Genomic DNA, 26,903 nt, shown 5'->3' on the forward strand with positions numbered 1-26,903 from the left:
AGTCTACTAACGTGCAGTTGTCTAATAATTCCATCAAAAAGTCACATTTGCAGTTCAATCCCCAAATACCAGAAATAAGACATTTAAATAAGGTAGCTGTCCATTACACATAGATGACACCAGTGCTTTCTCTATTACACCACAAATGCAAAATGCATTTTTAGCCTATTAATTGTTATCGATTTCAAACTGATGTGATATATTTAAGACCACCAAATGAAGTCATGCAATAAACATAGAATGAGACTCTTGCTATTTCAAATAAGCCAAGTTTTATTGCAGATTTAAAAAATCTGGACAAAAATAATGCTGAATTCAACAATTTATAATCAAAAGAATATTTAATTGGAGTTTTACCACATGCACAGCAAATAGCTAAAAACACAAAATAAAAAGACAAGATTGAGTTTTTGATAGTGTTCCAAACGGCAAAATCAGGTCTGTGGAAACACTATTTAACAGTATAAATTGACATCAGTCAAAACATTGCCAAGTATTAACTATACAATCTCAAAATGGTAAAAAGTAATCAGCAATCAAGTTTGATTGAGCAAGCTGATTGATAGCTCTAAGATTAAACACTGAAAACATTAAATTGAGGAATCTAACAACAAGAGACAAAGTAACTTCAACACTTAAGAAATCCACTGTCATTCTTAAGTTAAGGCATAAGAGTCCATAATCCCATGCAGCTGAACCTTCACAACCACTTCTTCCCTATACAGGAGAGCGATTCAGAAACAACCAAGCTTTGTTGCAAAGCATTGTTGTTTATTAAGCCTTTCAGAATGTTCAACTGACTATCCGGTGCTGCAATTCCCTCACCATAAATCTGCACTTAGGTGAGACAGTCAAATCAACTCAAGTAACACAAAATTTAAGAATGAACTGTAGTATGAGCAAATGATACCAACTGCTTTGTTCACAGCAGGTACTGTTTTGTTGGTAGCTGAAAAGCAGCAACATGGAATGAATTTGCTGGACTAGACATTATCAACAAGTCTACATAATGTGGTATTTATTATGGAAAAAAACGTTATGTTCATGAGATCACCACACTATCTGTAGAATTGTTCGAAGTTTCTCAGTAGAGTAGCCATTAGTTTAACCAAGAATTAGCTTCATCGGTTTCAGCCAAACAAGCTTGCAAATCAAATTCTTTGCCCGTATGAGACACAAATTCTCTGGTCATTGAAGTAGAGCCAGATACCTAAATTAAAATTGAAACATTAAGTGAAATTAAAAATATTCAGGTATAGCATCTTTAAGTCAAAACAGACCTTCACTGAACAGTGGACCAAATTGCAGCCTAACAGCCACAGAAACAGTATTACCTACACCGGCTTCCAGGTTTTGTTTTTAAATACAAGGATATCCAAAGAACACGATAGGTTCACAAAAGCATATCATAATTGAAAAACTGACCAAGAAAGTAACCCATCCAAAGTGGATGCAAAAATCTGCAGAGTAAATGTCAGCCATTTTGTACCAAAAAAAATCAATGGGTATTTAGGCTTAAGGTGCTCCGGTGCAACTCACCCTTTGTGGAAAGGCAGGAAATTTTGCACCCTGGAAACAGGTGACTGGTAGGTCAAGTCAACAATCCAAGGGGGATACGAATTAGGCAACAGCTGGCCTCAACTTCCTCCCCCCAGCTGCCAAATTCCAGCAAGAGTACACTATTTTGAGCCAACACTAACCATTCCAGAAGGAATAATGACAAGGCCACAATGTTGAAAAGATACAAAAAAAGACACCCCAAAAACTTATGCAGTTACTCTTTTCTAGTGGTTTGATCAGCTTAAGTCACAAAACCCCAAGTCAAGTTAAGGAGTGTGAGATACAAATTATTCAAATCGATACTACAATAACTTTATTTAAACTTGTTGGTCTATTCCATAGTGCCTGTACAGTGAAAAGCAAACTGCGGATCACCGTTACCCATCTCTCTGACCATGCTATTGGCCACCTGTTCCAATGCCACCTTGTCCAATTACCCCATGAAGAGCCAGGATTTATTTCAAAATTAAAAGGGTACCACATTAATTAAAGTTATCATAAATGTGTTAGTTTGTCCCATCAGTCCAAACTTTAATGTTGTCCATTGGTTAAAAAAAAATATACAGCTCATCACTTTGCAATTCATTCTTTGGTTAGAAGATACACACCTGAGGAGATGGTGCTCGTGTGTTGCTGGGTGTACATCCTCTCTCGTCATGAAAACTTGTCCGACTTCCATTTGAGCTGTTAACAGATTCTGTTTCCATGTCAAAATCAAATTCTGTCCTGCAAGACGTAATTTAAATAGTACGTGTTTCAAAAATATTACTACATACCACTATTTAAAAATTAAAACCCAATTTTAATTCCTCCTTATTTTACATGAATTTATTTTACTTCCATTAGAAATGCACAATCCATTTCCAAATTGGAAAATAACAAAAATGCTTTCAACTCAAGTCTGCTGATAATCCAGTTAATTTGTACATACACTGCTTGTAAATCACTGCCTTCTTCTGCAGGTGGATCCCAGGCATGAAGTGCAATTCTCCATAACCTAATTTGCTGATCCCAGGATCTACGACTGAACTTCTTAAATTTGTTTGGAGTCCGGGGGTGAACACCTGGCTTTCGAAGATGTCTGAAACAAAGAATTTACAGTGTTCATTTGATTCAATGACTAGTTCTGCATGCATCTAATCAAAATCCAATCCAGCTAAAAATCAAACATTTCACCATAGTGAACCATGCTGTACCTTCTCTTAGATATCTTATACAAATTGATTACACATTTATTTTGCTCTGTTTCCTTCTCTAAACTCATGGTGTAGCTGTCCACAAGACCTACAAATTCACAATGTAGGAACCATGGTTCCGACAGGAATGGATTCACATCTGAAGCCTCTGGAAATTTTGAAACAAAAAAACTGTTGGAAGAACTCAGCAGGTAAAGCAGCATTTGTGCGGGAAGAAATTGCTATTTCAGGTCAAAATCCTGCATCAGGACTGAGAGTGGAGAGGGAAGATAGCTGGTATAAAGATGAAGAGGAACAAGACTGGGGCCAGTAGGTCATAGGTGGACCAAGGAGGAACAAGGAATGATAGACTGTCTCATCTCTCCTTTGGAAATTTTTATGCTCATATCATGGCTGTCGAACCCATTTGTTAGCTTTAAGATGCCAGCAAATCCCCAAACTTCTCATCCAAACACCTACTTGTGACAATGGTCAAAACATCACAGAACAAACAGTTTTCATAGACTTAAAAGGAAATGGATATCATTAAGACAAAGATGGTGCATACAAGATGGCAGGGGAGAAAGGTGGGGGGGGGGGGGGAAACGGTTGTGTTATTCAAATTTTCACAGATATGATTTATTCTATAAAATTAGAAAGGTTCAAAACAAACTGGCAAACTCCAAGAATGTGCATAATGGAAAAGAATCCTTCAACTGATAGCTGGGACAAGTCATGCTCAAAGTTATCTAACTATAATGTGATAACATTAGCTTGCAAGGGACCTGCTGATGGTACATATGGGAACTAGCTCCTCTGAGTGATTGCTGGAGCAAGTCGCATTCACATTCGAGAGATAGAGAAAAGTACACTCAAGTTGAAGTTATAGTTAAGGGTTAAAGCCAAAATGACACAGATGTACAGAGTTTAAATTAGTGCATATTATTTGGTAATACTTTACATCATGTAATCTGAAGTAGTTTCTTGTGGAGGTCTGAGCTATACGGCTGAGCCCCAAATAGTTCTAACTCACTTGTATTGATTCAGACTTAACTCTGGGAGCAAGTACAAGAGATGACTGCCAACAGCAAGACCAGACAAAAGATATTTCTTGTGCACTTACTTAGGAACTTCTCGAATGAATCGATCATATGCAATGGTGTTTTTTCCATAGTTGATTTGCTTTTGTCTTCTCATCAATACCACTTCATCTGTTTCAAGTTCAGATGGTGCTAATGATTCTCTGGAGCCACTGGAACTGAAATTAAATCACTTTAAGAATTAGACAATTATTTTCCTCTCTGCTCAGAAACCTTTGGCTTATGGTTGAAAAAAATCTTACGGATAAACTACTCACTTAATTTGCCAATATAAACCACCTGTTAATTGACTAAAAACTGTCATGTTTAAATTGACTTATTTGAATAAAAATCAACTGCTCTTTGACAACCATCATAGATGGAGATGAAAGTACTAGAGAGTAATCAAGCCAACCAGATACTCGCACCACCCACACATGGGAACAATGTATACATCTACACTATATTGCAGGGCTGCAGTAAAGTGGAGGCATTCATATCCCCAAATTAAAAAGGAACCATAGTATTGATGGCCATCCAATCTGTCTCTACAAATACCACCCATCCAACACATTTTCATGCAAAGAAATATCTAGTCTGGTAATGTAACACAGGGAAGTTGCATAGTGGGACAGGTCAATAGCGCAGCATTTTACTAGCATCCATTTATTTCAGAATCCTTGGAAACATTAGCTATACCTTTCAGATGAATAATCTCTCTCATGGTCGTTAAAGTCATTTAGCAAGAGTCGTCTTTTATATCTGGAAGGGAAAATATACATTGATAATGAAAACTTGGATGATTCTAAACATTACAGCTAACCCATAAAACAGGAAAGAGCTCAACATTTGTAGGTCTCATATCTTTTAACTGCTGGGTATTTTTTTTGCTGTCAGGAATTGGAGAAAAGAAAGTGTTTAACTAATAAATGGCAGCATTAGAATGACAAAGGAATCTTTAAAGTGATCAACAGCGCAAGTTTACAGGCAGACCGAAAGTCATGACACCTCCACACCCCTCTCTCCACCAACCCCCCCCACCCCCCAAAATTTTTCAACACCTGATCAAGATTTTGTTATGGACTTTGGGGCTAGGAAACATTTTGAATAAATTTGAAGTGAACACGGTATGAAAAGTTTGAAGTGATAAAGCACAAGAAAACTTTAAAACTACAGATGCTGGAAGTCTGAAAACGAAGTACCAAACACTCAGCAAGTCAGGTAGCACAATGGAAAAGTTCCAGCGTTTTGTTTTTAATACTGGGAAGAAAGTAGTCTGGCTACAAAGCATTTTTTTTAAATATAAAAGTAGACCAATAAAAACAGCACCAGTAAGAAAACCAGCCATTTTGCAGTAGGCCAACAAATTCAAAAATAAAATAATTATTGTCCAATCATACAAGAGCAAATTAAGCAAGGGAACCAGATATCATGAAACATCTTCAAGCAGTCCTGGAATGCAAATGAGATTCATTTCTGCATTTGAGTTCCTACTATACATTGAGAAATGCATCATCTACAATTTTGCCTGTTGTATAGAAATGTGTTACAAGGACATTATTGCAAAATGCCCAGGAAGGCTCCAAAAGCAATGATTAACAGCTTCCTTCTAAAAAAATACAATGAAAATAAATTTTGAATGGCGCATGTGTGACACTCCCTCCAGAATGGAAAGTCAAGTTAGCACACAAACCTCTTCAAATCCCGATAAACAGTTTGCCTTGTCTCCTCATCTTCTACTGCTGTGCCCCAATCTGCAGAAGCACATCGGGGGACTGGTCCATCACTGTCTGGTGTTGTGAAACTGCAAAAGGTAAATATTATTATGGTCTATTTTAATAATAGTGTTTTTGTAACATGATCCTGCCTTCAAATTCATTAATTATCCAGCTTATCCAGTAGAGCATTTGGGCAATCAGGCAAAATTCCACTGGAAAAAAAAATCAGCTCAGCTTCAAAACTGGCCCAAGAAGTACATGGGAAATTTCCAAATTGAGGAGGAAAAAAAGAAATCAGTATTATGCCACATCTGTAGTAGATTCCTTGCTTCTACAGGATCTTACTTTTGCAGAAACAGTAGAAATACACATTTTAAGTTAACCATGTAGAGAATTTCATCCCAGCCTAGGAACAGGATTATGCAAATACTGGAGATCAATTTCTGGTATAGTATCAGGAAGACTGAAATGAAATTTAAGTTTTGAATTAAGTTTTGCTGTTCATTGTCTTCTCCACAGATTACAAATTAGTTTGTCACATACACAAAGATGCAATGAAATTCCTTGCTCACTAGTATAATAATAAAATATAACAAGTGCAACAATGAGTGCAAAACAGCAGAAATGTACCAAGAGTAGTGCAATCTGAAATAGTGCATAAAGAAATGCAAAGGTGACAATAACAGAATAACCAAGAGAGGTAGGTTTAAGAGTCCAGGAATGTGGCAGCACCACTGGGAAAGGGGTGTGGAAGAGGTGATTGGTTCAGAAGTCTGATAGCAGTGGGGAAGAAGCTGTTTTTAAGTCTGGACATCCAGGATTTTAAGCTCCTACATCTTCTTTCAGGAGTCCCATCAGATAATTAATTATTTTTTAAGCTTGGGTAAGCAACTTTTCTTGATTTTACTATAAGTGATTTAAACTTGTATAAGAAAAGTGGATGAAGATCTGAAGCAGTGAAAGACATGGTATTAGGTGGTGGTAGCGACAATGCTGTTAGTTTCATCACTGACTACACCTGCACAGACAATAACTTTTGCACTGTGAATCTTTACGGCAACTCATCCATTTCCTATTAGTAGGTGTCTATTCCAGCTCAGATTCCAACTAAATCAGCCATGTTTGAAAGCAGTGTGAAGTGATTCAGACACTTGTATTCTTTCATTGGTTGCAGTACCATAGCAATCCTTGTACCAAGTCAACTGGGACTGAAGGCAGCACTTTTTAAAAAAAAGATGACAGGTGCCTAATAAATCAGTTACAGGAATATAAGGGGCAGCCATCATAACACAAAAAAATAAGAGCCAATCATCTGACCCTTCAATCCCACTTTGCCATTTAATAAGATGATGGCTGACTTTACTTTGGCCTCAGGTCCATTTCCCTACCCCATAATGCTGGATTCCCCAGAGTCCAAGATTCTCCCAGCCTCCGACAAAACCAATGACTCAGTATCCCTAGATTCACAACCCTCATGAAAAAATACCCTTTGTCCCAGGTCTTCAATTGTCAACACTTGGTCCTGTGACTATGCTTTCTAGTTTTAGATTTCCCCCACTAATGGAAACATCCCTTTCACGTCTGACCAGTCGATGCATCACAGGACTTGTTTGTTTCAAAATCTACTTGTATCTTTCTTCCCAAGACATTTTATGTAAATAAAGGTGCAGCAAAACCTCCCTACCTCTATGCTTCATCACCCTTACATCAAAGACCAACATCCTATTTGCCTTCTATCTCTCCACGCAAACCATCTGTTTTTTGTTCTTCCTACCAAGTGGATTACCTCCACATTATATTCCATCTGCTGTTCTTCTGTCCCCCTCATCTTGCCCATTTATATACTCACGACGGTGTGGCCAGATTCTGCTCTAACTCCATCTACACAGTGGGCCGTATCTCAAATAATGATGAGTCGGAGTACAGGAAGGAAATAGAGAGTTTAGTGACATGGTGTCATGACAGGACTACAACCTTTCCGCAATGTCAGCAAAACAAAAGGGCTGGTCATTGACTTCAAGAAAGGGGGCTGTGTACATGCACCTGTCTACATCAATGGTGCCGAGGTCAAGAAGGTTGAGAGCTTCAAGTTCCTGGGAGTGGACATCACCAATAGCCTGTCCTGGTCCAACCACAAATGCCACAGCAAAGAAAGCTCACTAGCATCTCTATTCCCCAGGAAGCTAAAGAAATTTGGCATGTCCCCTTTGACACTCACCAACTTTTACCGATGCACCATAGAAAGCATCTGATCTGGATGCATACAGCTTGGTATGGCAACTGCTCTGCCCAGGACCGCAAGAAACTGCAGAGAGTTGTGGACACAGCCCAGCGCGTCATGGAAACCAGCCTCCCCTCCTTGGACTCTGTCTTGGTGAAGCAGCCAGCATAATCAAAGACCCCACCCACCCGGATCATTCTCTCTCCTCCCCTCTCCCATCAGGCAGAAGATATAGCAGCCCGAGGGCACATACCACTAGGGTCAAGGACAGCTTCTTTCCCACTGTTATAAGATTATTGAATGGTTCCCTTTTACGATGAGATGGACTCTTGACCACCTTGTTATGACCTTGCTAATCTGCACTGCACTTCCTCTGTAGCTGTGGCACTTTACCCTGTACTCTGTTATTGTTTTTACTCTGTACTACCTCAGTGCACTGTGTAATGAATTGACCTGCAGAAACGGTATGCAAGACAAATTTTTCCACTGTACCTCTGTACAATTGACAATAATAAACCAATACCATTTATATCATTTTACACAAAGGTTCCTGCATCACTACTTCAAACTTTGATGCAATACCAATCCATACATTTAAGTCATTAAAACAAATTTCAAATATCCAAGTTCCCTGTGGCACCTCACTCATTTGCCAATTCGAAAATGTCCCGTTGATCCATACTCTGAACTACTGCTTGAAGCAACAGGTTATACTTTAACTGAAGCCCTTTATCAAGCTTTAGAACTTCAGCAGGGATATTATCTGCTCCTAAGATCTTGTTTTTCTAGTTGGCAAATTGCCTCTGACTTGTCATTCTGCTGGCATGGCAGCAAGGCTGGACAAAGTTCAAGGTCTATCATGCAGCAATGAATCCCACTCTCCTGTATATTTGATACATGCACTTGCTACAGGAGGCACCTCAAAGCAGAATCATTCAAATCCACAGACAGAATGTCTCAGTCTCCCCTCAGGTTAAAACCAAGATCTAATTACACAGTTGGTTACCACAAGGAGACTAAATTATTCACATATCTAACAGCAAGAACCCCCCACCCAACCTGTTGCAGAGCCTACAAATTCCACTTTACCCTAATTAGCTAACTCGGTCATTGAACTGGAGTGGAGTCAAGTCACTCACAGCAGAATTGCTCAAAGAGTGGACAATTAGTTCAAAATAGCTAAATTCCAGTGTTTGTACATGTAAAGCATCATTTTGTTTTGATTTACTATATTTTCCATAGACAAGTTTTGTTTCAGTAATCTAGAAGAAAGGTTTTCTTTCAGAACTTAGCCTTTATTCTTACCCATAATCTTACATTTCTATCATTACTGCTTGGCTATTTTCCTAAATTGGAAGTAATGACAAATACCAAGGTGCTTCACTGTAGCTGTCCATACCAACAGACTAACATTACACAGATTTGTAAATATTGACTGCAAGAGCAGTTTGCATTAATCATAATGCTAATTATTGGAGACCATCCCTTTTTCCAGATCTCTGTATGTTGCCTTCTTGCATTCCAAAAGAATTTACAAACCCTGTTATCATACACCATCCTGCACATTTTGTAATGTATTTTACCCAATTCTCAGCTTGATTCTATTGCAAACTGAAGCATCAGCTGGCACCACTGTTGTTTAAGTTGTCCCATGTGCCCCAATTCAAGACTACAAGCAGTTAGCTTAATATCATTACAGAACGATACTGAAATACTGTACTTTGTTTATACTTTTATTTTCAGCAAAATATTTAAATGGCATCAACAAATTCCCCACATTTAATATCCCAGAGGTCACCACTGACCATTAACTCAACCAGCCACAAATACAACTGCTATAAGAGGAGGTTTGGTATTTTGCACCAAGTCTCTAACTTCCTTTCCACCATTTACTGGGCATGTGATGGAATAGCTTCAAGTTGCCTGAATGAGTGCAGCTGTAGCAACAAGCTCAAATCAATTACCTCCCCTTCCACCACGCTTAACATTTATTCCTTCCACCACTGACACTGCAGTCACTCACCCAAGCTACCCCAACAGCACTTTATAAACCTATGAAAAGCCAAGGGCAGCAAGTACATGGGGAAAACAACCACCTGCCTGTTCCTGTCCAAGTTACTCACCATCCCAATTTGAAAATATATCACCTGTCCTTCAGTTGCTGGATCTAAAATTCTAGAACTCCCTATCCAACACGGATGGCTGGGTTGTTTGGATTATTGTACACTCCTCCCAACGTCTGGGCTTGATGTCCACATGCTAATCGGCGAGATTGAGTGAAAGGACCCGCCCAGGTACTTCACCAGTTTGAATGTCTTGGACCCATGGGATTCCTATGTATCAGCGAGGATGTCACATTTCATTTGGGTTTCACGAGCATTCTTGAGGTGTTCTCCATTCTGGAAACCTCTTGCCTTGATCAAGTTTACTTCAGGCACCTGGACAACATGGCCCTCTGAATGGGGCTGGCTTATTGCGATTTCAGCTTCTACATTGCTTTTCCCTCAGACCAGCATCCCCAATGAAGTGATTTGCCTATCCAACTGGTGGCAACATTTGTGGTACTACTTATTGCTTTGAGATGTCTACTGAAAGTTGTCAACATCTCTTAATACACATTACAGAGCACAGGGATCACTGCTGCTAGCGCTCCTCCTCCTGCTGTTAAAGTTGGTGGTAGTTTTCTTTAACGATATTCACCCTTGCTGAAATAATCTTTCAAAGACTGACATTACCCCAATTTATAAAAAGTACCTGGGCTGCTTGCTGCTAGGCCAGGAACCACTGGACTCTTGCTAGAAATATGTGATCTGACTGCTGCACAGCCCGGTGTGGAATCAACTACTACAACAAGCACAGAGGCCAACCATGAGGCTGGGAATGAGCAAAGTAGAGGTGCAAGACTCCATATACACCCTGGTCAGCACGGTGTGAATAGGCCAATGCTGGGACTAGCAGCAGCCATCAAACGAAAAACCTATATACCCCACATTCATCTTGGGTGACTCCAAGAGCACTCAACTCCAGATCAGAAAGTTGCAAGTTCAGGCCCATTCCAGGGATATAAAAACACACATCCATAACAACATTCCAGTTGGAGGTGCCACTCTGATCCCAGCTGAGTATGATGGTTCCAATAGCACTATGGTGCTCCAGTTAATACTTGTACCTCAAAAAAAAACCAAATAATTTGGTCATTATCATACTGCTTTTTAATGAGGGCCTGCCTATTGCATTTTAGCTACCTCATTTCTAACATTATAATATTTCAAAAAGTAATTTATTTGCTGCAGAATATTTTAGAATTTGGAGAAGTAAACTAAATGTCTTTTTTTTACTAAACAACAGAACAAGTTGAGGTGACATGATATATAAATGCGGCATCAAGCAGCCCTAATAAAAATGAAGATATCGAGAACCAGTGGATAAACTCCACTGCTGGAATCATAATCAGCAGAAAAGAAAGATCATTTGGTTTTGAGGCCAAACACCTCAGACCAGGACAGCTCCCCACAAAGTTGTTCAACAGGGCAGAGTCCCAAGCCCAAGTCTTCAGTTGCTTCGTCAATAACCTTCCTTACCCCAAATACCTTCAACCAGGCATCTGTAGTGTTTATGAGCTCAATATGATCTTCAAGGATGGGTTATAAATGCAATCCTCACCAGCAACACCCACATACTATGAAAAAAATGCTTAAACCAAAGATCAGTACAAGTTTAATTTAACCTTCCTGTTCCTCCATTCTAAATAAAAATGAATCTCAATGTTCATTTTGCTTTTTAAATTAGCCTTATTAACCTGAATTGCTATGCAGAGATGTGATCTGTACCTACAAAAACAAAACCATCACCTGTGAAACTTATTTAGTATTAGAATATCATATTCTTATTTTCATTCAGGCAGAAGGTGGCAGTGCAGGATTGTTTTTTGTGATTCCATCTGGATAGTGTACCATGTGATCTGTGTTGGACCCTTCCTGTTATGTACAGTATATTAACAATTTACATGCAAATGTAGCAGGCATGATTAGCAAGTTCACAGATAACAAAAATTGGTGTTATTGAGAGCGATTAATGACAGCCATCCCAGGATTGAAAAACTGATGTGTTTGAATCAACATTTGGAAGAATGGTTAATAGTCTGAAGTTCTCTTAAATATTGTCTGTGAATAACCCTCCAGGATTGATTGCTCTCAGAATGAACTAGTCTGGTGTGAGACGAGTGACAATACCCCGATGCAACATTCTCTCAGCTTCAATAAATTAGTAAGTTAGCTTGCTTTACTGAGGCTTAAGATCTCCAAGGCCAAATTATCATCTGGCCACCTGGTTGTTGTGAGTAAAGAACAAATGGCTCCACTCTAGGACAAAATGGCATCCAAGTTCTCAACAGCAAGCAGAAGAGCTGGCTGTTACTATGGAATTGAGATAACCAGAGGCTTAGGTTAAGACAGCAAATTACTCAAGTGATGAGACTTGGTCAAGAGACTCATGTGTGGAAAAAGAGGTCTTGCATGAACTGTCATGAGCAATCAATTCCATGTTCCTCTGTACTTGATTCACTCAGTATCCAATTGTCTGGCTGCAACAGGACAAAAATAGACAAAATGGGTCAGATTGGACTGGACCATCAATATGGCACTATCTCACTAGAGGAGAAGGAAGATGGTGACGGGTCTTGGAAACAGGATTTTAACGGCACAGGAAACTGGCATCACAGACAGCTGCTACGACCAATACTCCAAGGAGAGTCTCTGACTCTGGGACTTGGAGGACAAAGGAAGCCACAAATCTGACCAAGAATGAAGGCCTCATGTCTTAATGGGCAGCATCCTGTGCAAGAGTTGAATAAAACCAAGAATACAGGCAAATGGGATTAATGTAGATGGGCAAAAAGATCGGCATGGACACAGTGGGTCAAAGGCCCATTTCTGTGCTGTATGATTATGCCCAAGCAGGCGGTGGAGGTAGAAGCTCACATTTAAATATCCAGACAAAGCTGTCTGAATTGCTAAAGGCACAGAAGGCCCAGGCCAAGTGCTGGAAAATGGGATTAGTATAGATGGTTACTCAATAGTCAGCATAGACATGGTGGGCCAAAGGGCCCATTTATAATGCAGTACTACTCTATGATTTAATGTTTTAAATGAAGAATTTTATCTTGCACATTTATTTACTTAAACAGTTTAGTAAGCTCTGAAAATTTCTAGATCAACAATTTGACCCAGAACCAAGAGAACAGACTATATTGGATTTAGTGTTCATCCAAATTTAGTTCAGAACTTAGTGTATGAACATTTATGTAACAAAGGATCAGATTCAATTTAATATTTCTTTCTTTAAAGTATGAAACCTCCACCAAGATTAAGGATTATTTCATTGCAACAAGCAAAACTATCCATTGTAATCTGGGTAGTCACAATGGAGCAGAGGGAAGTGTTCAAATAAAAATTAATGTAGTAGAAAGTTTTTCCCTCCAAGGACAAGAGTTGCAATTGTAAATACAGCCAGAAACAACATATACCAATGGACAGAAAAATAAATATGCAAATGGCTAAAACTAAATGTAAATTATGGTGACCAGCAAATATTCACAGCACAGCAGATGACAAACATCCAACAAGTCTTACAATGGAATTTATAAAAAGCCTGCAGTGTAGATGAAAGCCAGTAAGGTCATTTTTACAAAACTTCAGAATCAATGAGAGCCTCTTAAGGAAAAAAAAACATTAAACCAAAAGACTAATGTAGTGAACATGTCATATAATTACTTTGTATCAGTATTTATGCACCTGAGGAAAAACACATGGTCTTGACAAGGTTATTTAGGCATTCTGAAGTTGGCAGAGACATCTACCCCATTTCTGTTTGTCAGAACAAGAGTCAGGTAGTCTAAATTAAGCAAGGCCTTCCAGCTCCACTCCTGAATGCAGTGATGGAAGTTTCAAACATTCAAGCAGTAATTAACATTAGATCAACTGTCAAGTTCCTCTAAGCATTTTTTTAAAAATAAAAACATTGTGGGAAATGAGTGCATAAAGACAGATAAGCCAATCAAGGATGTCAGAACAGGCTCAAGCAGCTAAACGACCCAAACTGTCCTCCAACACAGACTTTATTATAGTCCCACTGAATCCTTTAATAGGCAAGGAGCTGCCTCTGGTAACATGGACAAAATTCATTAGTCAATCAACAGCTAAACCCAGATTATCTTGTTATTACAAGGACTTGCTGCGTACAAACTGGTTTTTACTTTATCTGCACCACAGCAGACTACACTTCAAAAGTAGTTTGTTGGCTGCAAAATACAATGGAATTTCCTAGGGTTGTAAAGGGTGCTATACAAGTGAAAGTCTTACATCGCAGCCCTCTTCCAAGAGCTTAAAAGAATTGGGAAGCTAACCTGGAGATCCGACCGTCCAGCCAACCAGGAGCGTTTGCAGTGCATTCCTTGAGCTCATCATCAAACAGAGTGGAATCCAAATCATCCACCCTGCGTAGTTTGCCATCTGCACTGCGCTTTCTCCCAACGGACCAGCGGCATGGTGGCAGCTTTTTCCTAGGGAAGGGATGATAGGTTAGTGGAGGGGAAAGAAATCAGGCAGGAAGCAAGAGTGGAGAACAAAGGCCATCTGCCACAGAAAATACTCATTACACATTTCTACAATTGGAAAAATGGACCTGTCAAGTCTTCACAAACTCTCAGCTTTACAACAAGTTTTATGCAGACCGGAGGGAGAAAATCCAGGGAGGATTCAAGCTTTGATGTGCAATAGTACAACCATCAACAAATCGCTCACTATCAATATCCGAGGGGCCACATGTCACTAACTGTCAAAACTCAGCTGGATGAGCCACATACATACTGTGGCTACAAGAGCAGGTTAAAGACTAGGTGCATGCAGCAAGTAACTCACCTTCTGATTTTCAAAGCTTTTTTGCCTTTACATGGCAGAATTCAGCAGTGTGACAGAAAATACTCTCCAACTGCTGGATGGGTATAGCACCAACAATACTCAAGAAAATTTATTGAGTTTTAGAAGATGAATCAATGTAAATTAATGAAAGAAATGACACTGGACGGATCTGTTGTTTTGTACCACTGTAATTAGCAGAACAAGGCCCTTGATAAAATGCAACACAAGATTAAGATTAGAGCACATGGTATTGGGGATAATAATCTGGGGTAAATTGAAGATTAGTTAACAGATAGTATACCCATTTAATTAGTGAAAGATTAAAAGATATTTGTGTTCACTGGGACCTGATATCCAAATTCTTGATGGCATGTACATTTTGTAAGCAATTAACATCAAAAATAGCAGTAGTCTATTCAGTCTTTCAGGTCTATTCCACCATTCAATACGTTCATGCTTGATCATCCATTTCAGTACCCCGTTTCTGCTTTCTCCCCCATATTCTTTTAACATTAAGAAATATATCTACCTCCTTACCAAAACATATTTAAACATTTGGCCTCCACTGTCTTTTGTGGGGAGAGTTTTACAGGTGCATCACCATCAGTGGTGAACTTTCTCACAATATCGTTTCTAAATGGCACACCTCAAATCCTGAACCTGTCTTCTGGATCTGGACTTCCCTGCCATTAGGAACATATCTCCTAGTCTGTCTAGTCGTGTTAGGATGTTAAAGGTTTCTATGAATTTTCATTGATTATTGACCCAATCCTTCCTCCCTCCAGAGCCACAGCAAGACATCCTTGTTCCCATTCCCATTGCAATGAAGCCCAACATACCATAGGGAAGACAAACAGTATGCAATAGGATTTCAGTATGAGGGTTGAGACATCCAATTATATACAGCCTTGGTGAGACCACATCTGGAATTTTCAGGAACAAAAAACAAACTGAAGGATTTCAGCGAAACCTGAAATGTCAGCCATCCTTTTGCAGGCTGCTTAACCCACCGAGCTCTTCCAGCAGCTTGTGTTTTTGCTCCAGATTCCAGCATCTGCAATCTCTTCCGTCTCTGGCTTAATCAGTGGAGGACTGGTCTCCCTACCTAGGAGGTCCAATCCTCTACAGAATATTCCTTGGAATTACATTTTCAGAATAGAGGGACTGCACTGAAGATTTGCCAGATGATTCTTGGGATGGTGGTTGGTCCTTCAAGGAAGGATTTAAACAGACTGGGTTATGAGAATATATCCCATTGATACCTACAAAATTCATACACCACTTGACAGGGACGTCTAGAAATGGGGGCAAGAATTTCAAGATAAAACCAGCTAGGACAGATGAGAAAAAAAAATTCTTCACCCAGAGGATAGCAAACCTTTGGAATTCCTACCCAAGGAACTGTGTAGCCTCAGTTACTAGTTTCAAGACAAATCAAGGCATTTTTGGAGAGTTCATGGAGGAAAGTGGCATAGAGGTAAAAAAAAAGTCAATTTTGTTGAACAGCCAGCATGAGGAGCCAAGTAACTTACACCTGCTTTTACTTCTCATGTTCTCTGGAAATCCTTATGGGTTGAGTTAAGAAATGGCAAGGGTAAAAGGACCTTAATAGCAGTTATATACAGGCCCCCAAACCGCAGCCGGGATGTGGACTACAAATTACAGCTGGAAATAGAAAAAGCGTGTCAGAGAGACAATGTCAAGGTAATTACGGGGTATTTTAACACGAAAGTGGATTGGGAAAGTCAGGAAGATACTGGATCTCAGGAAGGAGAGTTTGTGGAATGCCTACAGGATGGCTTTTTGGAGCAGCTTGTTGATGAGCCCACCAGGGGATTAGCTGTTTTGGATTGAGTGCTGTGTAATGAACCTGAGGTGATTAGGAAACTAAAGGTAAAGGAAGTAGTGATCATAATATGATTGAGTTCAGTTTCAAATTTTAAAAGGAGAAGCTGATATCAGGTGTCAATATTTCAGTGGGACAAAGGAAATTACAGTGGCAAGAGAGAGGAACTGGCCCAAATTGACTGGAAAAGTAAGCTAGATGGAGGGACGGCAGAGCAGAAATGGATGAAATTTCTACAAGAAATGAGGAAAGTGCAGGATAGGTATATTTCAAGAAAGAAGAAAATTATGAATGGCAAAATGGCACAAATGTGGCTAACGAGAGAGGTTAAGGCTAAAATAAAAGCAAAAGGGAGGGCATACAAGGAAGCAAAAATTAGTGGGAAAAGAGAAGACTGGGAAGCTTTTAAAAACTTACAGGAAGAAACTAAGAAAGTCATTAGGAAGGAAAAGATGAATTATGAAAGGAAGTTGGCAAATAACGTACAAAAGGATACTAAGTTTTTTTTAAATATATGAAGAGTAAAAGAGAGACACGGGTAGATATAGGACCGATTGAAAATGATGCTGGAGAAATTATAATGGGTAACAAAGAGATGGCAGAGGAACTAAATGAGTATTTTGCATCAGTCTTCACTGTGGAAGACATCAGCAATATATTGTATAGTCAGGGGTCTCAGGGAATAGAACTGAGTACAGTCAAGATTATGTTACGGACTCAGTGAAAGTCCCTTTAAGATAGAGAGAGTGTGTGTATGTGTGTGTGGGGCGTGCTTACGTCAATAGAAGATAAAGGACGTAATGACGTTGTTGAAGAAGAAGGAGAGAGAGAGAGAAGGGAGAGAGACACCAGCCTGCTTGTTTTCTCTATCGATGGATGAGAAACAATAACTGTGTTTGCCACTGAAATCCATGTATGGAAGTTGGAAGTAATCCGGTGGAGTTCACTTTGTTGCTGACCTGTAGAAGGAAACAGGTATTTGTGTGTGGACGACCACGGTTCGGATGCTTTTCGGGGTGAGGAAGTCACTACCGAGTAAACACTGGAGTGTCGTTTGGGTTCCATCGTGGAACATTTGGATTTCGTATGTACTCTCTCTATGTTTTTCTACATCTACATCTTATCTTCAGACAACTGTGGTTGTTGAAGAAGCCCTTGCTCATGTTTCACCTTATGGCTTGCGGAACTGAACTTTAAGAACCATTCCGGAACTGGGAGTTTGGGACTTTGTCACACACACACACGAAGAGTTTAGTTTTGGGGTTAACGTTCGAGGTTTAACATTTTTGAATTCTAACATACTAACATTTTTACTTTTATTTTACGTATTATCATAAGTAGTGATTAATAAAATAGTTTTTAAACACTAAATCATGCTCAGTGTGTTTCTTTTGTTGCTGGTTCGTGACAAAATTGGGGGCTCGTCCGGGATTTGAACCCGGGACCTCTCGCAGTTAAAGATAGAGGCTGAACGAGAACAAGAGAGATTAGAGGCCGAACGAGAGGAAAAGAGATTAGAGGCCGAACAAAAGAAATTAGAGACTGAACAAGAGATAACTCGGATGAAGTTAGAGGCTGAACGGGAACAGGAACTAATTCGGTTAAAGTTTGAGGCAGAGGAGAAGGAGAAACAGAGGCAGCATGAGTTACAAATGAAGCGTAGGAGTTTGGAATCTGATTCTGAAGATGGTTTTTCAGCCAGCAGGGAGGTTCGATTAGTCCCTCCTTTTGAGGAAGATCAGGTTGATCAGTATTTCCAACATTTTGAAAAGGTTGCTGAGAGTTCAAACTGGCCAAGGTAAGGATGGGCTCTTATGGTACAGAGTGTGATTAAAGGTAAAGCTCAGAAAGCTTATTCTGCTTTGTCTGCTGAGGATGCAGCTGATTATACCAAGGTAAAACAAGCTATTTTGAAGGCCTATGAATTGGTTCCTGAGGCTTATAGACAAAAATTCAGAGATTTGAGGAAATCTGCAGATCAGACTTATATGGAATTTGCCAATGGAAAGAGAATATGTTTTGAACGATGGTACATGGCTAAAAATGTAGATGGGGATTATGATAAATTGAAAGAATTGATACTAGTGGAAGACTTTAAAAGATGTGTTCCAGCTGAATTAACAACATATTTAAATGAAAAGGCAGTGGAAACTTTACAAGAAACTGCTAGGTTGGCAGATGATTATGCTTTAACCCATAAATCCAAATGGGGACAACCTAAAACCTTTCAAAAGAGTTACAAGGACAATCCAGGTAAACCGGAGATTAAATTGGGAGGTAATCAAAAAGGAAAAGATGAAAAGAAGCCAGGGCTGGAGAAACCTGTTGAGCGTACTTGTTATTACTGTAGGAAACCTGGCCATGTGATATCTAATTGTGCCCTTTTGAAGAAAAAGAAGGAAGCTGTGCCCAAGGCTTGCTTTCAGGCAATTAAAAATCAAAAAGGTTTAGGAGATGCTGTTAAAGACCAGTCCTTGCAAGAGGGAAAAGCAGAAAAGTTGGAGGAGGTGAGAAAAAAATTCTGTTCGTATGTATCAGAGGGTTTTGTTTCTCTGAATGATGAGTCACCCCAGGTGCCAGTGAAAATTCTTAGAGATACTGGGGCTAGTCAATCTCTCTTGCTGGACAGTGTTTTAAATTTTGGTGAAGAAAGTGATACTGGTGAAGTAAATCTAGTACGAGGCGTTACAGGTGAGACCATGTCTGTCCCTTTTCACAGGGTGATTTTAAAGTCAAAGTTCGTAGAAGGACCAGTCGAGATAGGGATAAGACCTAGTTTGCCAGTGGAAGGAGTTTCTTTGTTATTGGGAAATGACCTTGCGGATGGAGAAATTGTTCCTGTGGTACGGTTAACGACCAAACCAAGGATTGATGAGTCTGAGAATGATCCAGATGTTTACCCATCATGTGCGGTGACTCGAGCTAGAGAATTAGCCAAGACAGACAGTCCGATGCAGTCTGATGTGGTTCCTTGTGACAGTCCTAAACAGGAAGAAAATTATGATGCCTTATCTGGGACTTTTCTGTCTTCACTGGAGGATCAACATCCTTGTAGGGAGCCTGAATTTAAAGATTTGTCTTTGTCGAGGAAGGATTTTATGGTGGAACAGACAAAGGACCCTGAGTTGACAAAATTGAAAGAAAAAGCACTCTCATGTGAGGAGATTGAAAAAGTGCCAATTGGATACTATGTCAAAAATGGAGTGTTAATGAGGAAATGGAGACCTCCTCATGTTCCTGTTACTGAGGAATGGGAAGTTATTCATCAGGTTGTTGTTCCAAAAGTTTATAGGGATGAGATTTTAAACCTGGCCCATAGTATGCCTTTGGGTGGTCATTTTGGTGTGAATAAAACTGTAGGGAAGATCTTGAAACAATTCTATTGGCCTGGTTTGAGAAAAGATGTGGTGATGCTTTATCGAACCTGTCACACATGTCAGATGGTAGGTAAACCAAATCAAAAACCCCCTGTGGCTCCTTTGAAGCCAATTCCTGCTTTTGGGGAGCCCTTTTCGAAGGTGATTGTGGACTGTGTTGGTCCATTACCAAAGTCTAAGACTGGAAATCAGTATTTGTTAACCATCATGTGTGCCACTTCTAGATTTCCAGAGACAATACCCCTTAGAAATATTAAGGCCAAGACGGTGTCAAAGGCTCTTGTAAAATTTTTTACCTTGTTTGGTTTGCCAAAAGAAATCCAATCTGATCAAGGTAGTAATTTTATGTCAAAAATTTTTCAACAAATAGTCTATGAGCTGGGAGCAAAGCAGATTGTATCATCTGCATATCACCCAGAATCTCAAGGAGCTCTGGAGAGATTTCATTCTACTCTCAAAAATATGCTGAAGACTTATTGCTTTGAAAACACCAAGGATTGGGACGAAGGTATCCAATTACTTTTGTTTGCCGTTAGAGAATCAATCCAGGAGTCAATAGGATTTAGTCCGTTTGAGCTTGTATTTGGACATAGGGTGAGAGGACCTTTGGAGTTGTTAAGAGAGCAATGGGTTAATGAGGAAGTTCACTTGAGTCTGTTGGACTATGTCCAAAAATTTAAAACTCGGTTGGAGAGAGTCTGCCAGCTAGCGAGAGAGAATTTGCAAACAAGCCAGATAAGAATGAAGACATATTTTGATAGACGTGCTCGGCCTAGGACATTCGCAGTGGGGCAAAAGGTGTTGGTATTTTTCCCTAGCCAAAATAATCCCTTGCAATCTCGTTTTTCTGGACCCTATGTTATTGAATCTCGAGTGACTGATTTAACATATATAATCAAAACACCAGATAGACGCCAGAAAACTCAACTCTGTCATGTAAATATGCTAAAGCCTTATTATGAGAGGGATTCAGTTGTGGCCTTGGTGGATGGTGTAAAGGTTGTTTCTAGAATGCCTGATGTTGATGTTGAGGAAGGCCAATTTAGACCAAATATTGTTCCATCGAAACTAAAAAACCAAAATATCCTGGAGAACCTTGAAACGAAGTTGGACCATTTACAAGTTTCACAAAAACATCAGATGAGAGAACTAATTTTAAAATTTAAAAATCTGTTCCCAGATGTTCCAAACAGAACATCGATAATTACCCATGATGTTGATGTTGGGGATGCAAAACCAATCAGACAACACCCATATCGAATGAATGTAGAAAAAAGTAAACTTGTTGATCAGGAGATAAAATACATGTTGGAAAATGATATTATTAGACATTCTACTTCAAATTGGAGTTCGCCCTGTGTTATTGTACCTAAACCTGATGGAACTGTTAGATTTTGCACAGATTACAGGAAAGTGAATGCTGTAACAAAGTCAGATGCTTACCCTATTCCTAGGGTGGATGATTGCATAGACAGAGTGGGAAAGGCAAAATTTCTTACAAAGATTGACCTATTAAAAGGGTGCTGGTGTGTTCCATTAACAGATAGAGGAAGGGAGATTTCAGCCTTTGTAACCCCTTCTGGATTGTATGAATACAATGTTTTGCCATTTGGAATGAAAAATGCTCCGGCAACATTTCAAAGAATGATTAATTCAGTGATTCATGGGTTAAAACATACAGATGCCTACATTGACGACTTAGTGACTGGGAATGATACTTGGGAAGATCACATATCTGCATGAGAAAGGTTGTTTGAAAGACTTTCCAAGGCTAACCTTACAGTTAACTTGGCTAAAAGTGAATTTGGCCATGCCACTGTGACGTATTTTGGTTATGTTGTAGGTCAAGGCAAGCAAGCTCCTGTTCAGGCAAAAGTTCAAGCAATATCTGAGTTCCCTATTCCCACAGGTACGAGGACTGTTAGAAGATTTTTGGGAATGGTTGGATATTACCGAAAATTTTGTAAAAACTTTGCTGATATTGCTCTTCCCCTAACTAATCTTCTGAAGAAGGGAGTAAAGTTTGTTTGGACAGATTCTTGTCAAGACGCATTTGAGAAGCTGAAAGCCATTTTATGCTACCATCCTGTGCTCAAAACACCTGACTTTGAAAAGCCATTTTCATTAGCAGTAGATGCCAGTGATGAAGCTGCAGGAGCTGTGTTGTTGCAGAAGGGTGACCTTGATGATATTGACCATCCTGTAGCTTACTTTTCAAAGAAATTTAATGAGCATCAAAAGAATTATTCCACCATAGAGAAAGAATTACTGTCGCTTGTTTTAGCCTTGCAACATTTCAGTGTATATGTTTGCACCGCTCAGAAACCATTGACTGTGTATACAGATCATAACCCATTGGTGTTTCTGAGCCGAGTCAAAAACAAGAACAGAAGGCTGTTAAACTGGAGTTTAATTTTGCAAGAGTTTGATCTCATGATAACTCACATTAAAGGCAAAGATAATGTGATTGCTGATTGTCTTTCCCGATGTTAAATGGGAAACATGTATCTGTACTAATCTGTAGTTGTGTAGCATGATAATCATTAACATTACTAACTGTATGCACGGTTAAATTTTTCTTGGGGAAAATTTTTTTTAGGTGGGAGGTGTTACGGACTCAGTGAAAGTCCCTTTAAGATAGAGAGTGTGTGTATGTATGTGTGTGTGGGGCGTGCTTACGTCAATAGAAGATAAAGGACGTAATGACGTTGTTGAAGAAGAAGGAGAGAGAGAGAGAGAAGGGAGAGAGACACCAGCCTGCTTGTTTTCTCTATCGATGGATGAGAAACAATAACTGTGTTTGCCACTGAAATCCATGTATGGAAGTTGGAAGTAATCCGGTGGAGTTCACTTTGTTGCTGACCTGTAGAAGGAAACAGGTATTTGTGTGTGGCCGACCACGGTTCGGATGCTTTTCGGGGTGAGGAAGTCACTACCGAGTAAACACTGGAGTGTCGTTTGGGTTCCATCGTGGAACATTTGGATTTCGTATGTACTCTCTCTATGTTTTTCTACATCTACATCTTATCTTCAGACAACGGTGGTTGTTGAAGAAGCCCTTGCTCATGTTTCACCTTATGGCTTGCGGAACTGAACTTTAAGAACCATTCCGGAACTGGGAGTTTTGGACTTTGTCACACACACACACGAAGAGTTTAGTTTTGGGGTTAACGTTCGAGGTTTAACATTTTTGAATTCTAACATACTAACATTTTTACTTTTATTTTACGTATTATCATAAGTAGTGATTAATAAAATAGTTTTTAACACTAAATCATGCTCAGTGTGTTTCTTTTGTTGCTGGTTCGTGACAATTACTAGAGAGAAGGTGCTCGGGAAGCTGCATGGACTAAGGACAGACAAGTCTCCCGGACCAGATGAAGTGCACCCTCGGGTTCTGAAGGAGATGGCTTTAGAGATTGTGGAGGCATTGGAGATGATTTTCCAGGAATCAATAGACTCTGGCGTGGTTCCGGAGGACTGGAAGATCACAAATGTAGTTCCGCTGTTTAAGAAAGGAGGGAGGCAGCAAAAGGAAAATTACAGGCCTATTAGTCTGACATCGGTGGTCAGAAAGTTAATGGAGTCGATCCTCAAGGACTAGGTTATGGAATACCTAGAGGTGCATGACAAGATAGGTCCAAGTCAGCATGGTTTCCTTAAGGGAAGATCCTGCCTGACCAACCTATTGGAATTTTTTGTAGGATGGACAAGGAAGAAGCAGTGGATGTTGTGTATCTGGATTTTCAAAAGGCCTTTGATAAGGTGCCGCACAAGAGGCTGCTTAATAAGATGAGTGCCCATGGAATTACAGGAAAGATATTAGAATGGGTAGAGCATTGCCTGATAGGCAGAAAGCAAAGGGTGGGAATAAAGGGATCCTGTTCTAGTTGGCTGCCGGTTACTAGTGGTGTTCTGCAGGGGTCGGTGTTGGGGCTGCTTCTTTTTACACTGTATATCGATGATTTAGATTATGGAATAAATGGTTTTGTGGCTAAGTTTGTAGATGACACCAAGACAGGTGGAGGAGCAGGAAGTGTTGAAGAAACAGAAAGGTTGCAGAGAAACTTGGACAGTTTAGGAGAATGGGCAAGAAAATGGCAGATGAAATACAATGTTGAAAAATGTGCAGTTATACACTTTGTAAGAATAAATGGGCAGATTATTATCTAGATGGGGAGAGAATTCAAAATTCGGAAGTGCAAAGTGACTTGGGGGTCCTCGTGCAGGATACCCTAAAGGTTAACCTCCAGGATGGATCGCTTTACCAGGATGCTGCCTGGATTAGAGAGTATGGATTATGAGGAGAGACTAAAGGAGCTAAGGCTGTTCTCATTGGAGAGGAGGAGGATGAGGGGAGACATGATAGAGGTATACAAAATATTGAGAGGAATAGATAGAGTGGACAGCCAGCGCCTCTTTCCCAGGACACCAATGCTCAAAATAAGAGGACATGGCTTTAAGGTAATGGGTGGGAAGTTCAAGGGAGATTTTTCACCCAGAGAGTGGTTGGTGCATGGAATGCGCTGCCTGGGCTGGTGGTGGAGGCTGATACATTGGACAAGTTCAAAAGATTATTAGATAAGCATATGGAGGAATTTAAGATAGAGGGATACATGGGAGGAAGGGGTTAGATAGTCTTAGGTGTGGTTTGAAGGGCAGCACAACATGGTGGGCCAAAGGGCCTGTATTGTGCTGTATTGTTCTATGGCTAAAAGAAAGCAAATGCATTGTTGGCATTCATTTCAAGAGGAATAGTGTATAAAAGTAAGGATATGTTGATGAGGCTCTATGGGGCACTGGTGAGACCGCATTTGGAGTACTGAGAGAGGTTCTGGGCCTCTTATCTTAGAAAGGATGTACTGATGTTGGAGAGGGTTCAAAGATTTACGAAGATGATTCCCAGAATGAAAGGGCTGACATGTGAGGAGCATTTATCGGCTCTTGGACTGTATTCATTGCAGTAGAGAAGAATGAGAGGGGACCTCAGAAACATTTTGAATGTTGAAAGGACTGGACAGAGTAGACGCAGCTAAGTTGTTTCCCATGGTGGGTGAGCCCAGGACAAGAGGGCAGTGTCTTAGAATTAGAGGGTACCCATTTAGAACAGAGATGCAGAGAAATTTCTTTAGCCAGAGGGTCGTGGATTTATGGAATTTGTTGCCACGTACAGCTGTGGAGGCCCGATCATTGGGAGTGTTTAATGCAGAGATTGATAGGTATCTAATTAGTCAGGGTATCAAGGGATATGGGGAAAAGGCTGGGAATTGGGGCTAATGGGAGAATAGTTTAGCTCATGATAAAGTGGCAGAGCAGACTCGATGGGCCAAATGGCCAACTTCTGCTCCTTTGTCTTGTGATCTTGTAACAAGATAAGGGAGTAGGGAAAGCTAACTCCAAACAAGTTCTCCTGACAAAATATTTGAAGCACTGTATTTCTTAACCAAAGCCTTATTTAGCAAAAGAAACAAATACCTCTGGTGCAGACATTTCTCTACATATATATTTACTCAAAATTATGATCTGATGCAATACATAAGATTATATGCACACACACACATATACACAACACAGAGTGTATTCAGTTGCATATGAACTCCAACGTTGACTCAACGTTTCAGGAACAGCTTCTTCCCCTCCGCCATCAAATTTCTGAGGTCCATGAACACTACCTCGTTATTCCTCTACTGTACTATTTTTTCCTTTTTTTTAAACTTATAGCAGTTTTTATCTCTTTGCATTTCACTGCGCTGCTGCCGCAACACAAGTTTCACGACATCCGTCAGCGATAATTAAGCTGATTCTGACTCCAAATGCAAAGCCATTGAAGGTGACAGATAATTCTGATAAGGTGCCTCGGCCCGCAGCCGCAGCGCTGGGTTGGGTTGGAGGGGACCCGGGCCGCAGTGGAGGGGCGGTGGGCAGCCCCAGCCCCGGTCCCGGCCCCAGCACTTTCCCGCCCCGGCTCCGCGCCATCTATTCAAACCAGCGCCAAGAAACGGCCCAGCTCCGCCCTCCGCCCGCCACCTTCACTGTCCCCCCACCCTCGGCCTTAATGCTCTATCATTCCCCGTTTGTTCCTTCCTCCCCCGCTCCCCTCGCCGTGGCCGGGTTGCAGCCCATACCTGAGGCGTTCGCTGCCCTCAGCAGCCGAGGCCGGACTCCCGTGCGACATGTTGACGTCCCTTTAAGCGGCGGCAGCGCCCGAACAATGGCGGTGACCCAGAGATCGTCGGTCCGCGCGTGCGCGGCTGCGTCGCAGAACCGTGCCCCGCTCCCCGCTCCCCGCCTTACGTCACTGAACCGGCCCCCCCCTTACGTCACCAGCACTGGCGCCAATTCCAAAACCACAGGGAACGTGAATGAAACACAGTCTGCAAAAGAAAGAGCAACGTTGTTATTTCATTGCAAAGCAAGCAGGAGGTTATTTGTTCCTCCCGTCTTGGTCACCTCTTTCTTTTTTTGTGCTTTTAATTATTATTCCAAATTTTCAAACTGTTGTGGTTTTATTTATCATTTTAGCATCTTTTCCGCCCTTGATTGGTTCATTGGCTGGCCTGTTTATTTTGTACTTTGCCTTAATTTCTTTGTAGTGTGTCGTTTCAATCATTACTCTGTTTCTTATAACTAATTCATACTCTTCCTCCAACAGTGCAGTGAAATAACATTAAACCAATTAAATTAATTTAACTTCTAACACAAATTATGGGCCTCATTTGCAGGACATTTGGTAGCATTCATCCGTGAGTCAGGTCATTCGCAGGGCAAGCTTTCTTCCAGTACAGAAAATGATCTCGATTTTAAAAAAAGAATGTGAAGGCAAAAACCATAAGTCGACACTTCAGGTCAAGACCCTGCATCAGGACCTCGAACTGAATCATCGACTTTTATCTCTACAGATGTTGCTTGACCCATTGAGTTCTTCCAGGGTTCTGTTTTTTTGTACCAGATTCCAGCATCTGCGTCTCTTTCGTCTTCATGATCTCGATAAAGATGCTTATTCTCAAATG

The 26,903-nt window shown here is 40.3% G+C and overlaps 1 protein-coding gene across 1 annotated transcript; it reads right to left on the bottom strand.

Annotated features, from left to right (window-relative positions):
* Positions 1-249: 249 nt before the first annotated feature.
* slbp (stem-loop binding protein) lies at positions 250-26,156 on the bottom strand. Its single transcript, XM_052033717.1, has 8 exons — positions 26,019-26,156; positions 14,157-14,312; positions 5,508-5,618; positions 4,514-4,576; positions 3,859-3,993; positions 2,492-2,641; positions 2,169-2,286; positions 250-1,210 (listed from the first exon to the last, which is right to left on the bottom strand). The coding sequence occupies exons 1-8, from the start codon at positions 26,066-26,068 to the stop codon at positions 1,100-1,102; spliced, it is 894 nt and encodes a 297-aa protein (XP_051889677.1). The 5' UTR covers positions 26,069-26,156; the 3' UTR covers positions 250-1,099.
* Positions 26,157-26,903: the final 747 nt, after the last annotated feature.

This window comes from Pristis pectinata, chromosome 2 (genome assembly GCF_009764475.1).
Source record: "Pristis pectinata isolate sPriPec2 chromosome 2, sPriPec2.1.pri, whole genome shotgun sequence".
NCBI classification, from domain to species: Eukaryota; Metazoa; Chordata; class Chondrichthyes; order Rhinopristiformes; family Pristidae; genus Pristis; species Pristis pectinata.

Excerpts from the sequence above, each read along its gene's own strand:
- slbp (XM_052033717.1), bottom strand. The coding sequence starts at position 26,068 with ATGTCGCACGGGAGTCCGGCCTCGGCTGCTGAGGGCAGCGAACGCCTC. Across the intron at positions 4,577-5,507 it reads GTTTATCGGGATTTGAAGAG|ATATAAAAGACGACTCTTGC; the intron begins GTTTGTGTGCTA and ends TTTCCCTTCCAG. Across the intron at positions 3,994-4,513 it reads AGAGATTATTCATCTGAAAG|TTCCAGTGGCTCCAGAGAAT; the intron begins GTATAGCTAATG and ends ATTTAATTTCAG.